We start from the raw sequence: 15,465 nt of genomic DNA, 5'->3' as shown, positions 1-15,465 counted from the left end.
GAGTTTAGCCCAGTGAGGGCTCGTATCCCAGAGTTTAGTGTGTGTGTGTGTGAGTGAGTGTGTGTGTGTGTGTGTGAGAGAGAGATTGAGTGTGTGTGTGAGAGAGAGAGAGTGTGAGTGAGTGTGTATGTTTGTGTGTGTGAGTGAGTGAGTGAGTGTGTGTGTGTGTGCGTGTGTGTGTCCTGTTTGAATACGTCACGTGTGTCGTATCTCAGCAGTGGACGTGAGTTTGAGCTCATGCTGATGGATGTGAGCTGAGAACGTCTCACAGTAATAATGATGATGGTTATTTTTCTCACTGGCGTTTTTGGCCTGACAGAGATGTTCTGTTCAGCATGTGACAGAGAGTTCTTGAAATGCGTGCGCGTGCATGAGTTGCGTGCGGCAGACAGAAAAGTGAATAAAGGGAAAAAAGAAGCATCCGTTCAAGTTCCCGTGTAGAACTGAGTTTTTTAGCATTCCGTCAGTTCTAACACAACATTGGCGACGAGGCTGGCTGAGTTTAGCTTACCGCCTCCATCACCTTTTCTTCCCGTGCCTGGCGAACCGCCAATTTCCGTGGGCGAGTTGGTTTGATGGTTTCACAGTATACCTCGAGGCCATGGATTACACTGACATTTCCGACCGGCGAAAGATCGCCCTGCTTCGCCACTGTCTTGGGGCGGAGGGACAGAGAATATATCGTGCCCTCGGACATGCAGAAACTTACGAGGAAGCGGTCGCTCTCTTCGCTAACCACTTCACAGGCCAACTACGAGTACTGCTCCGCCGATACAAGTTACGTAAACGGCTGCAGCGTCTGGGTGAGTCCATGCAAAACTATGTAACTAATCTGCGAGACATGGCACGCTCATGCAATTATGGGACTCTTCAAGATCAGATCGTCCGTGATCAGTTTATTGAAGGGATATTGTGTGACAAAACTCGGGAGAAATTGTTGCTGGAACCCGACGAATTAACACTATATAAACGATCTGTCTGTCTCGCTCGGGGCGGAGGGACAGAGAATATATCGTGCCCTCGGACATGCAGAAACTTACGAGGAAGCGGTCGCTCTCTTCGCTAACCACTTCACAGGCCAACTACGAGTACTGCTCCGCCGATACAAGTTACGTAAACGGCTGCAGCGTCTGGGTGAGTCCATGCAAAACTATGTAACTAATCTGCGAGACATGGCACGCTCATGCTATTATGGGACTCTTCAAGATCAGATCGTCCGTGATCAGTTTATTGAAGGGATATTGTGTGACAAAACTCGGGAGAAATTGTTGCTGGAACCCGACGAATTAACACTATATAAACGATCTGTCTGTCTCGCACACCACGGTCCATTTCCTTCAGATAAAATAGACACTGAAGAAGCATGTTTTCCACTGCAGCTTACACAGATGCAAGGAAGTCGTAGAAGTTTAGTTTTCTGCAGCAACTGTGGCTCTAGCTCACACAACTCCAGGGCCCAAAATTGTCCTGCACGGGGACAGACATGCAGGAATTGCCTTAAAAAAAATCACTTCGCTAAAGTATGCCGATCAGCACCTGCTACGCAAGCATCACAGAAGCGACAACCGTTTGCCTCTAATGACTGCACTGAAATCAGACATGTATCAGCGGGCCAAACAGCTTTTAGGACATGTACTGTGCTTCTCGGCGAGGTGAGCCTTGCGCTGTTGATGGATACGGGTGCAGCGGCATCCCTGCTCAATGCTAGTACATACCACAAGTTCTTTTCCCATCTGACACTGCAGCAGCCCTGCACATCCCTCTGTGGTTACGACAGCTCTAAGATCACTATGCTGGGTGTTCTTCATGTTCCAGTCTGCTATGGCTCCAAACACCTGCCATCATTTCCCTTCTATATTACTGAGCGGGCTGCCAACCTCCTGGAACTGGATCTTTTCACATGCTTAGGATTCACGCTGCGAGATGACAAGGGCTCAGACATCCACCACGTTACCACTACCTGGCAACAGAGATGGCCGACGCTGTTTGACGGACTCGGCTGCCTCAGAGCTTTCACCCACAGGCCTCTGGTGGATCCAGAGGTGTCACCGGACATTCAGCCCCTGCGCAGGATTCCTCTCGCCTTGCGGGATGAAGTGACGGCGGAGCTCCAAATGATGCTGGCTATGTGAGTGATCGAACCAGTCAATGCTGCCCCCTGGATCTCCAACCTGGTCACTGATAGGAAAAAGTCTGGGGGAATACGAGTCTGTGTGGACTTGCGCTCTGTCAATAAGGCCATTATTCCCGACAAGTACCCTTTAACCACGGCTGAGGAGCTGACCACCCTCTTCTATGGGTCGACAGTATTTACTAAGCTGGACCTGCGCCAAGGTTACTTGCAGGTGCCACTCCATCCTTCCAGCAGAAACCTCACAGCGTTTGTCACACACACTGGGGTATATCAGAATACACGCATGCCGTTTGGCTTGAGCTCTGCCCCCAGCTGCTTTCAAAAGGTGATGACCACCATCTTGGCTGGTATTCCTGGAGTTGCAATTTTCTTGGATGACATAGTAGTGCATGCAGCAGATATCCAGACACATAATGACCGTCTCAATAGGGTGGCTAGTGCCCTCATGGAGCATAATCTTACACTGAATGCAGAGAAATGCACGTTCGCCACCTCAGCCATTGATTTTGTGGGGTTTCGTCTCACGCCCAGAGGCATCGGCCCTCTCCAGTCAAATATCGAGGCTATCCACCGACTCCCAGAACCCTCCTCAGCCATTGCTTGATGTTACCCAAAATGGCCAGGAAATGCCCCAGCAGGCGACTTTGGGAGGCAGACCAGTTCGGGCAAGGGCTCGTCCTACCTACCTGGAAGATTATATCACAGACTTTCATGCATAGGAGTTATATGTTTTTCTCTTTTATGGTTTGAGGGCCACATTGCATCTTGTTTCTTTAAGTTCATCAAGTTCTAGGGATGGGGGGGAAATGTTGTGTTCAGCATGTGACAGAGAGTTCTTGAAATGCTTGCGCGTGCATGAGTTGCATGCGGCAGACAGAAAAATTAATAAAGGAAAAAAAGAAGCATCCGTTCAAGCTCCCGTGTAGAACTGAGTTTTTTAGCATTCCGTCAGTTTAAACACAACAAGAGAATCATCAGGCGGAGCGTCGCACATCTGTCCGGTCACATGATGACGGCAGAGAGCGATGCTTCATCCTCCACTCTGGAATCCATTCAGAATTCATGCGAAATCAAAGTAATGACATTTGTGCACTTGCAGTGTTTTGCTACAAACTGATGTGTTGGCACTAGTGCATATGTCGTATAGATGCTGTTTCTGTGTGAAAATGCTCTGATGATAGTTATGTTAATGTTAAATGATTTGCGGTCCAGGTGGAATCAGACTAACTGGTGTGCTCTGTACTAGTTGTAGCACTAGTAGTTTGTGTGCTCTTCTGACAGACAGACTGCAGCTGCAGGACGCGTTTGAGTTTCCAAGCACATCCTCCTTAATGACAAAATGATGAGTCTTTCTCCATCTGTCACTCAATCAGTCGGCCAATCAGATGCTCGGTTTGCTGAAGCACGCTTTGTGAATCATTGTCTTAATTATTGGCAGGATGCTTGAGCTCCGCTGCAGAATGAATAATAATAATAATACGGCACAGTCATGAATGCATGTGTGTGTGAGAGAGACGGTTAATGACAGCGAGGGATTTGAAACTCTCTTCCGCTCTATTATTAGTCTGTTGATTGTGCAGCACATGGCTGGGGTTGGTAATCTGTTGATGGCAGTGATGCGGGCGTCTGATTTGGCTGTGGATTCTGGACCGCTGTGTTTCTCCGAGACGTGTGAAAGCGATGGGACCCCCGTGTCGCTGTTGGCTGCGGCGTTTTCCCACACGCTCCCATATGGCCAATCAGACGGCAGCCTCCTCAGATCCTGTTACAACTGGCTCTGTTCCTTCAGTGCAGTGAAACTTCACGTGTGTGTCTGTGTGTGTGTGTGTGTGTGTCGTCTCATACGGGAAGTGTCTTCATCACAGCTCTCCATCGTCCTGCACCGCCTATGTGTGAGGTTGACCTTTTAGAGATAGTTATTTATATGATAACTAGTGCTGTCAGTTGACTAATATTTTCAAATTAATTCAGTTCTGCTCTGATGGGAGGAAGAGATCTTTCTGTAATTAATTAAATTTTTTTTTTACTGCAATTTTATTTATTTATTTTTTATATAGTTTTTTGCACTTATTATTGCTGCATTGATTAAATTGACATTATTGACATTTTTGTTGACATTGTTTATTATTTTATCTTTTTATTTCATTTATAAATTGTTAATTTACATTTTCATTATATACAGTGTATAGACACACACACACACACACACACACACCGTTTTATTTATTTTCTATTTGATTTAATTTTATGTCTGTTTAAAGTGAGCCTGTCTATTTTTATTTATATTATATTAATAATAGTGTTCTATTTTATTTTACTCTTTATTTAGCTTTTTTTAAATTTGATCTTATCTCAGTCTTATCTCAGTTGTGTTTGTTTATTTTAGATATTTAATATTTTCTTATTTTATATTATAGTTTTATGGTATTACATTTTTTATTTTAATTGTATTTTTTATTTTATCATTCTGTTTTATTTTAATTATTTTGATTTGATTTGATTTGATCTTTGTTTCCTGTATGTATGTATGTATTTATGTAATTTTTGATTTGCTTGTATCTGTGCGTGTAACCGGAGCTCTTGTCCTCACTCCCACCTGTTCTGCGCTCTGAGTCATCAGCTGTAGGAGGACTGATGGTGATTTTAGAGTATAATCGACACGTCCTCCTTGTGAGTCTAATTCATAATTCATACTTACGGTAATTGTTTTTGCTGCTCTACTTTCCGACTGTGCTCGTCTGAGTTGCGTTACTTTACTGCTCTCTTTCTCAGTGGTTTGACAGCAGCATTTCCATATTCTGTCATCGCCGCGTTATTATTCTCTCTCTGTTGCTTCCTTTTGGGGGCAAAAGGGAATTCTGGGTAACATATTCTGCATATGCCGTCAGAGTTTCTTCTGAATGCTGACAGACATTATCTTCTGATTCTTTCAGTAGGTTTTTACACCCAAGCAAAGTCTTGTAATGCACTTTAGATTATAGACCAGCATCCACTCAACAAACCTGGAACTCATGCAGTAAAGCAGCGTTTGGCTTTCCTTCAGGTTTACATTGCAAAACAACACCACAATCCTCTACCACTTAACAAAAACATGTTTTATTTAACCCGTACTTCATCGGTTTCTGTTATCCTAACTACACATGATTATATGGTTAGTTGTGTTTAGGGTGGTTTTCCCCTGAACAGACCTGAATCCCAGCAGAACTGCTGACAGAAAGAACCTTCTCTGGGAACAAGCAGCAGAGTGTGGAGAGGAAAGCAGCAATTACAGGTATATGCAAAATAATTCAAATCAGGAAAGAGAGGTCAAGACAGAGAAGGTCAGCGCGGCGTGATGTTGTGTGAAGAGGAAGCTGCATCTCATTATCTGTGAGGACGTCAAACACGCTCTCAAACCCAGTCCACAGTTCATCATCTCAGAGATGAAAGCGTTTGAGATCACTGCTCTCCTCGCTTCTTGTTTTTCAGAGCGATGTGCTCTCCTGCATGCACTGCAGACTCATTATGTCTCTGATGTTGCTCATTAAGTTCACAACTAATTAGTGTGGTTTCGAAACATGAGATATGATGTAATCTTGTTGTGCTAAGCTGTGCATTAAAGAAAGAGCTTATCCAGAAACAGATATCGTTTCATCATGTGCTCGTCTGTGTGTGCTTCCAGACCTGCGTGACTCTACTCGATTGTGCTGCATAATGAAACCAGACGTTCGTCATATATAATGAGTCCCTTCAACAAGTGCATGTGCATATCAGTGAATAATGAGTTTTGGGTTGAACTAACTGTTTACATCAGAGCTGTGCGTAATTCAGAATTCAGTTCAAACTTCAACAAATCAAACAGGATGCAAAATTACAATTTCAATGTGACTAAAGCAGAATCAACATGATTTGAAATTCATATGATGATTTTCCCTACAAAAGAAAGCGGTTTGTCTTGTAAGACTCAGAATGTTAATAAATTCTGAATTGAAAGTTTTGAAAGATGCTTAAAAAGCCTTGCATTATGTGGATGGATGGATGGATGGATGGATGAATGGATAGATAGATAGAGGATGGATGGATGGATGGATGGATAGTCTTTAGATCAGAATTACACACCTGTGCTAAGTTCAGTTAGCGTCTCTGAGCTAAACGCTGCAGGTAACGGTTGGAAGTGTGTTTTAGACTGGGTTCTTCAGCTCGTGTCGTCCATTAGCACCGTTTGCTAAAAGAGAAAAGTGCTTCTCCAGCAGTCCTTGACTTACGGGATGAAATCGCTGCATTTTAGCACATGCTGTGTTCTTGCAGCTAATTCTGGCTGTATGGTGCTTTTCGACGGTCGGCTTGAGTCGAGGGTTTTGTGGGCAACAGTAGTGTTACTTCTGACATGTATGTTGCCTCTTGAAATATTGGTGTTGTTTAGTTGAATATAAACGCAGTGAGCATGTCGAACACAGAATGTTTCAGAGGAGTGTGTGTGTGTGTGTGTGTGTGTGTGAGTGTGTGTGAGTGTGTGTGTGTGTGTGTGTGTGTGTGCGAGTGCGTGTGTGTGTGTGAGTGTGTGTGCTTGTGAGTGTGTGTTTTGTGTGTGTGAGTGTGTATGTGAGTGCGTGTGCGTGAGCGTGAGTGCGTGTGAGTGTGTGTTTTGTGTGTGTGTGTGCGTGTGCGTGAGCGTGAGTGTGTGTTTTGTGTGTGTGAGTGTGTATGTGAGTGCGTGTGCGTGAGCGTGAGTGTGTGTTTTGTGTGTGTGAGTGTGTATGTGAGTGCGTGTGCGTGAGCGTGAGTGTGTGTTTTGTGTGTGTGAGTGTGTATGTGAGTGCGTGTGCGTGAGCGTGAGTGTGTGTTTTGTGTGTGTGAGTGTGTATGTGAGTGCGTGTGCGTGAGCGTGAGTGTGTGTTTTGTGTGTGTGAGTGTGTATGTGAGTGCGTGTGCGTGAGCGTGAGTGTGTGTTTTGTGTGTGTGAGTGTGTATGTGAGTGCGTGTGCGTGAGCGTGAGTGTGTGTTTTGTGTGTGTGAGTGTGTATGTGAGTGCGTGTGCGTGAGCGTGAGTGTGTGTTTTGTGTGTGTGAGTGTGTATGTGAGTGCGTGTGCGTGAGCGTGAGTGTGTGTTTTGTGTGTGTGAGTGTGTATGTGAGTGCGTGTGCGTGAGCGTGAGTGTGTGTTTTGTGTGTGTGAGTGTGTATGTGAGTGCGTGTGCGTGAGCGTGAGTGTGTGTTTTGTGTGTGTGAGTGTGTATGTGAGTGCGTGTGCGTGAGCGTGAGTGTGTGTTTTGTGTGTGTGAGTGTGTATGTGAGTGCGTGTGCGTGAGCGTGAGTGTGTGTTTTGTGTGTGTGAGTGTGTATGTGAGTGCGTGTGCGTGAGCGTGAGTGTGTGTTTTGTGTGTGTGAGTGTGTATGTGAGTGCGTGTGCGTGAGCGTGAGTGTGTGTTTTGTGTGTGTGAGTGTGTATGTGAGTGCGTGTGCGTGAGCGTGAGTGTGTGTTTTGTGTGTGTGAGTGTGTATGTGAGTGCGTGTGCGTGAGCGTGAGTGTGTGTTTTGTGTGTGTGAGTGTGTATGTGAGTGCGTGTGCGTGAGCGTGAGTGTGTGTTTTGTGTGTGTGAGTGTGTATGTGAGTGCGTGTGCGTGAGCGTGAGTGTGTGTTTTGTGTGTGTGAGTGTGTATGTGAGTGCGTGTGCGTGAGCGTGAGTGTGTGTTTTGTGTGTGTGAGTGTGTATGTGAGTGCGTGTGCGTGAGCGTGAGTGTGTGTTTTGTGTGTGTGAGTGCGTGAGTGTGAATGTGTGTATGTGTGTGTGAGTGCGTGTGCGTGAGTGTGAGTGTGAGTGTGTGTTTTGTGTGTGTGAGTGTGTGTGCGTGAGTGTGAGTGTGTGTTTTGTGTGTGTGAGTGCCTGAGTGTGAGTCTGAGTGTGTGTTTTGTGTGTGTGAGTGCGTGTGCGTGAGCGTATTAGTGTGTGTGTGTATTAATGTGTGTGAGTGTGTGTATTAATGTGTGTGAGTGTGTGTCTGTGTCTGTGTGTGTGTATGTGTGTGTGTGAGTATTAATGTGTGTGAGTGTGTGTATTACAGTTTTTACGATGAGTGTGTGTTTTGTGTGTGTGAGTGCCTGAGTGTGAGTCTGAGTGTGTGTTTTGTGTGTGTGAGTGCGTGTGCGTGAGCGTGAGTGTGAGTGTGTGTTTTGTGTGTGTGTGTGTGTAATGTGTGTAATTTTGACCCATACAATGTATTGTTGGCTATTGCTACAAATATACCCCAGCGACTTAACACTGCTTTTGTGCTGCAGAGTCACATTTCTGTTGTATTTCTGGGTTAGTCGGCACTTGAACAAACCCTGATGTAAGTCATGTACTGCCATGTTTGCATCGGTCCAGTCATAACCCTGAGTTTGAGATGGTTATTGTGGTTTGATCATGATGTGTGAGCGAACAGATTTTTACAGCCTTTCATTTTGAAAATAATTTAAATTCTGCTCAAGGCAAGACACTGCAGGCAAAAACATGCACTGGTCAATTTGAGATTTTGGACAGTTCACAATGTGTGTGTGTTTTTTTTTTTTTCAGACTAGAGTAAAGAAAAAATCCAAGATAAACATTTAAGTGTTTGTTTTATTACACTTGATCTATTTGCATCTGTAGATGTCAGTTTCAATCCATATTTTTAAACGTTTGTATCTCCTCTTCAGCAGCACTTACACCAAACTTACAGTTTTATTCCTCTCTACATTCTGAAGGTTTGTTCATATTTCATTCACACTGATTTATACAACATTTTACTCCTAAAAACATGGTGAAAATGTGTCTGCTTTCTGTCTGTTGACAGTATTTTCTGATTTATGGAGTGATGAAAAGAGAAATCCAGAATGGAAAAACTAAAATCAAAACAAAATCAGAAGAATTTTGAACCGGGCTTCATCCAGTTCACTTGCATATTTGAACATAAGATTTCAGAAATACAAAACATGTTTGCAGTTGTTCACGTCATAGATCAGCTGGGGAAGTACGGTGAGATCTTTCCTCATGTCCTGAGCAGTCCAGCTGTTAGACCAGAGTTTGTCTGCTGTACGGATAACAGATGTCGCGCGAGGTGTTTCTGTTGTGACAGAAGTGTGTGTTGTGTCGTGGAGAGCTGTAGATGAGACGCTCTTCAACTCTGCCAAACAGTAGTGTGTGTGTGTGTGTGTTTCCATAAGACCTGAGGGGAATAAAAGCATTTGAGCAATGGCCTTCGGGGGTTGCACTGAATGAAATGCTTTTTTTCCCAATCCCCACCTCACTCAAGAAGTGTTCACTCGTTCGTTTGTTTTTTCAGCCTTTATTTTCTCTCTCTTCTTTCTTTCCCCTTCTTGCTTTGAGTTGATCTTTGACATCCGAGCGTGCCCCGGGATGTCTGTCACAAACTGCAGTCCAACCTTGTGACAATACTTGCTTTCTTCCCGTGCCTTTTTATGACCTTCTTCTTTTTTCATTTCTTTCTTTTGTTTCTGTTCTTTCCTTCAAGGGCTGGCGCCCCTGACGTTAAACAGCCAAGGTATGGTTCATTCCGTTTTCCATTCTTTTATTTAGAGAATCAGATCTGTCCGTCTCTCTCCCTCCAAACACTGTCCCTCCTCCCCATCGTACTGTGTTGCTGTATTTCCACGCGGTGTGTCCTGAAGATGACCTCTGACCTCTGACCTCCCGGACACAGGTAACGCTCTTCTGCTCTCGATGCTGGGGTTGAAATGCTGCTGTCTAATGTCACTCACAGATGAAGGGTGTGTTTGTGTTCAGAATGCACAGAGTCTCATTCTGTGGTCATTCTCATTGTTTGGCAATCACTCACGCTGTTAATTACGTTCAGGTAGCCTCAGATCTGCTCTATGCCAGTATGACCCTCAGCACTGATTGAATCAATGTTTGTTTTAATGGTTTTTCTGATGTAATGTGTCTGTTTTTTGACTTGACCAGCTCTCAGTACTGCTTTTTGTCTGTTTAACTAAAATCATCATTCTCTCATTATTTACTCGCCTCATGTCAAACCTGTGTGACTTTCCTCCGCAAAACAAAAGATAGTTTAAGAAGTGTTGCAGTGTTTTTGTCAATACAGTGAAAGTCAATGGGGTCCAAAGTTGTTTGGCTCCCAATGTTTTTGAAAACGTCTTTGTTTCTGAAAGTCTCACAGGTCTGAACGACATGAGGCAGAGTGCATGATGACATTCTGAGTGAACCATTCCTTTCAGATGCTGTTTGATGACTGCTCTTCATGAGGACTAGTTAGGGCTCCATAATGTTGGTGATTGCAGGTGTCTCTATCATGTGTGTGAAGTTGTGATCTCATGTGCACACAGATAGTCCAGTTCTTCTGTGGATGCTGTGTAGAGTTGTGTCTGTTCATCCGTCACACTGTTAAACCTGCTTTCATTGGTTTTAAGCTCTAAGGTATTTGTTATTTAACTAATCTCACACTGGTGACTGTGTGTTTCCCTCAGTTGTGTCTTTTGTGTTGGTCCGTGTGTATAAAGCAGAAGAAGTGTTCTCCGTGTTCAGCTCTTTTTTGACTGGACTAGTTTTCCCTGGAGATTCATTTGTTTCACAGACATCTCTCAGAGAACTTGTAAAAATCAGAAATCAAATCTCCAGTTTTTCTCCTCTGGGAAATCTAATCCGGATAGGAATGTCTGTGGCTGCCGTGTATTTATTTATTTTTTTACAGTCATTCAGCAATGGTTTTGACGCATGTAACTAAAGCTATGTTTGTTGTTACGTGGTTAGCTGCACTTTAATGATTGATTTAGAGCTGATGTCTGGTGCTGCTGGCGTCCCATCCAACCCAAAACAGAAAAGACACAAACGGACCACAGTAATCCTCCCTTCCTGTCATTATTATACTGTATTTTCCAGAATATGTCACGTTTTTATCGTTTGAAACATGCTGAAACTTACACTAAGCAAATAAAAAGCACACAAAACATGCTATAAATAAAATGCATTAAATACATGTTTATAAAACCTTTTGTTTTATTTACCGACATTATTTCTGAATGTAATAGCATAAAGTGACTTATTCGCAGATGTGGCTTAACCGTTTTTTTTTTTTTTTTTTCTCTTAACAACGTGATTTTAACCCACTGTGACTTATTGTCACATGCAACTTATTTAGCAGAAAAATACATCACAGATCCTCTTTGTTAATAAATTCCCTCAGACGTCCTTTAGGAAACGAGCCCGTCGTGATGCAGCTCTCGCTCTCATGTTCGAGCCGTGCGTCTCCAGATTAGACGTCTGGAGGAATAGTAACGTGTGCATTAGTCCTGTTACCCGTGTCTGCCCTCTGCCTGCCCCGTTTGAGGAGAGGATTGTTATTCTGGTCAGCGCTGACCTACTGTATTCACACCGACACCAGCGGCTCACGCAGACCGTCCTGAACGCACGCAGACGACTGACGCGTGTTCAGAGGGTCCCTCTTCACATAATCTGCTCTTAAGACAGTCATTCATATTCATGACATCAGTTGGTCCTCATGAAGGCAGCATCTGTGAGCTGTGATGTGTTTGCAGTCAGACGCATTAAGCACGAGCACCGCGCATCTCCAGAAATCCTGAGAGACGCTTCACACCATCTCTCATCAGTCTCTGCATCCTCACACAAGCGTGACACACTGTGTTAAATCATATTTCTCTTTCAGTGAAGAATATGGGCTCAGATCATTAAATATTGCTATAGCTCATGGAAATATTATTATAGATATTAAAACAGGATTTCCAAAATAAGGTTGAGTTGTTGAAAATGTAATAATTAATTGAAATGTAACCATTAAACAAATGGAGCATATCAAATCATGATTATCCAATCAAAGGCTGTGATTTAATCACTAAATAAGTATACAGTCTGTTGTGCTATATGACAAAGTAATCACATATATGATTAATTAAAAAATGAAAATCACAATAAAATACTAAAAAAAAAGGTTTGTACTGATGTGTGTATACATACATAATATATTCATTTCTATCTATCTGACTGATAACAGAGTGATAACAGAACTCCTCCAACCGCTTCACCGTTTGTATCACTCCGCTTGCAGTATTTCTCACAGCGAGTGTCATGGCGGATGCCCAAATCCACTATAATGTTATAAATAATACTGTTTTTTTGTCACAGAATGTAGTTTTAAAAGTTTTTTTAGGCGAGAATGTACTTGTTTAGACTTCAAATATGCGGGTTGTTAATAAAGATAACGTCTATTTGAACATTAGCTTCAATGTTTTGGGAGATGTGAGCTTCAGGGCGTCAGCGGCCGTTCATCGCTCATGAACCCACCAATAGCAGCCTCACCTCGGCCAGATCTTCTGGAAATCACCGCTGGCTCTGATGTCTCTAGAGTGGTTAAACATGAGATATCATTTGTTTTGGGTAAATCTAACGGGCAGTCTTTGCTCTCATTAATCTATTATTGGTTCCAGAGCAAATAGATTTGGGTGAGGGCAAAATCTCATAGCTCTATAACGTAATGCTGTATATCAGAGTGCAGCAACTTTTATGATGGCTGTTGTTGTTGTTTATTAAATATAATTATTCAATACATACTATTATATATACATAATAGTAGTATTTAGTATTTGGAAACGGTGTGTGTGTGTTCATGATGGTGATTTTAGTGACATTATTCTTCCATTAGATGGCGGCAAGACAGAGACAATTTTGAGTCCGCAGTAAAGACTTTTATATTGAAAGAGACTGAAACAGGGTTCTAAACAAGGAAGTTCTTTTCACTTTCAACAACAGCTTGTAAGACGCAGTTAACAAATACAGTGAGCAGCGCTGTCATCAGAAATCACCCTCAACAGATGAAAGATAGTACGACAAAGATATCGCTTTCCTCAGCGGACATTCAGACTGATGTTTTATTGTGAATATGAGATTGAGCTGAAGAATGAATGCGGTATCAGATGCAGGTAATCACACTCTCAGTCCATCTCTCTCTCATCATACTCCACATAATACAGTGAGCTTTCAATACAGTGATATAATAAGCTTTCAATGAAGTGACTCAACGTTCTTTCGTTACTAAAGTTCTAAAGTGACGCTCTCGAATTAGTAACGGATCTTGAGCTCAGATGTTACACTGACAAACTGAGATCTGAATCTGTGGCAGAAGGAAGTAGTTCTGCACAAAAGAGGATTTTTAAAGACACTCCTTTATTGTTTCTTATGTATTTACACACTTGTGCCGTCGAACTGTTGTATAAATGCAACATCACACTCGTAGCCGTGAGATATGGCTGTATATCAGCACAGATATGATTCCCTAATGGGAGCGTTATGGAGTGGTACCTTGTGCCAATTAATAAGACCTCGTCTAACAATTTTTCTAGTCAACTATTCGCACGTTTATATAACATTAATATAATGGCCTACTAAACCATACTTTAATATATAGGCCTAGGCATAATTCAGCCTATTCCATGCTTAAGCTTGCGCATAAAGCATCCTGCAAAGCACCGGCAAAAGATTATGAATGTGTCGGGGGAAAAAGAAGAAGTTTTAATGATTTATTAGTAAACTGCTTTTTGAGTCATATCAGTGTCGGCTGCAAAGATGAAGTTGCCGACGATGATTCGCCACCACCGTGTTATAATGGATTATTTGAATTGGTTCGTTAAATAGTTGACATTTCAAGCTTCCTATATATTTATTTCTTATGTCTGTGAGGCAAGTAGCTGATACTTGTGACGCGTCAGTTCACGGAGACCGTGACGGCAGAAAGCGCATCCTGTTTATTTTCTCTATTTTACAAAAGCATAACGTTTTGGTATTATTGTCAGTGTACTGTGCACACAAATAAAAGCAAATGATGAAGCCTATTAGTCTTATCTGTATGACCAAAAATAACGGAGTATTTTAAGCTCTTTCCGCAGGAAAAAAAATGCCAGAGACCGCACGGGTGCCTCCATGTCATAAGCGCTAATATTTTAGCTTCCACACTTCGCATAAAACACTTGGTGTGAAATACTTGTTCAGTGAATGTCTAGGCTTATGCAAACAATATTTGGGAACTGACTGATCTACGTAATTTTATACAATGAAAAATTGTAATAGGTGTTATGCGCAACATATTTCCGTATTCTGTTAACCGGGTTAACAGCGTTTACTTCATTAAATATGAAGCAGTTCTCCTCAAGATGCCTTCAAAATAGATACCAAAGATGATCATAACCAATGTCCATCACATACGCGGACGGATATCTAAAAGTTTATTTTTATTCTTTTCACTAACATTTAGATATAAAAATTTAATAAAGCGTCAACAATAAAAATAACTAGCTAGTTTAACTGATTATCTTAAAAGTCCATAGATATCGCTATTATTTAATGCAGTTGTTAAACGTTCTCCGACAAGCGGAAGCGATGAAACCTGTTTTCCGGGTTTGGTCAGGTGACGTTCGACATATATCCTATTAAATTGTGACGAGTCAAATAATCATGTAATAAAATATAAAAAATCAAGTGGGCAAGTTTGCCCCATATTAATTTTATTACTCATATAAAAAATAAATAACTTATTTTGTTCATATTTACTAGGCTATTATTAGTAATTGCCCAGCTCCTCCTGTCAAAGATCTAAGCACATGCATTCACAATTCTCTGGCGCCGCCCCTGATATACAGTGGGTACGGAAAGTATTCAGACCCCCTTAAATTTTTCACTCTTTGTTATATTGCAGCCATTTGCTAAAATCATTTAAGTTAATTTTTTTTCCTCATTAATGTACACACAGCACCCCATATTGACAGCTGACCTCCTCTGATGTTAATAAAGCTTGCATATGGATCCGCACGTCTCACGTCTTCTCAGCCCCGTAACATCAGCATCTTGATATGCCACACCTGTGAGGTTGATGGATTATCTCGGCAAAGGAGAAGTGCTCACTAACACAGATTTAGACAGGTGAACGAACAATATTTGAGAGAAATAGGCCTTTTGTGTACATAGAAAAAGTCTTAGATCTTTGAGTTCAGCTCATGAAAAATGGGGGCAAAAACCAAAGTGTTGCGTTTATAATTTTGTTCAGTGTGTGTATATATATATATATATATATAGACTTAAAATCTCAGGAACTTCAAGTAAATATTTGAGCTCAAATAGGTTCAGCTGATGAAAACATTTGGGAAACATCCCTGTAGAATATAGTGAGAACGGACAAGTAATGAGTCCAGTCAGCTTTTAACATCAGGAGGAACCCCTTCACGTATTATCGTCAAACGCTGATGGCAGCAGGTCATGTGATGTGTCCTTGTCCTCTTAAAGTGTGTGTGTGAGAGAGAGAGAGAGAGTGCTTCTATGCGTGTGTGTGTGTGTGTGTCTGTGTGTGTGTGTGTGT

At 42.2% G+C, this 15,465-nt stretch overlaps 1 protein-coding gene across 1 annotated transcript in view; it reads left to right on the top strand.

Annotated features, from left to right (window-relative positions):
* LOC107732688 (neurexin-2-like) overlaps positions 1-15,465 on the top strand; it is a 351,796-nt gene that overhangs the window by 83,985 nt on the left and 252,346 nt on the right. The window contains exon 5 of the mRNA XM_016544101.1: positions 9,604-9,633. Coding sequence (XP_016399587.1) covers positions 9,604-9,633 — 30 coding nt within the window. The remainder of the gene's footprint in view (positions 1-9,603; positions 9,634-15,465) is intronic.

This window comes from Sinocyclocheilus rhinocerous, unplaced genomic scaffold (assembly GCF_001515625.1).
Source record: "Sinocyclocheilus rhinocerous isolate Xijiao unplaced genomic scaffold, SAMN03320098_v1.1 scaffold1480, whole genome shotgun sequence".
NCBI lineage: Eukaryota > Metazoa > Chordata > Actinopteri > Cypriniformes > Cyprinidae > Sinocyclocheilus > Sinocyclocheilus rhinocerous.
The sequence above is the reverse complement of the archived record's forward strand: the minus strand, read 5'-3'. Positions and strand labels throughout refer to the sequence as shown.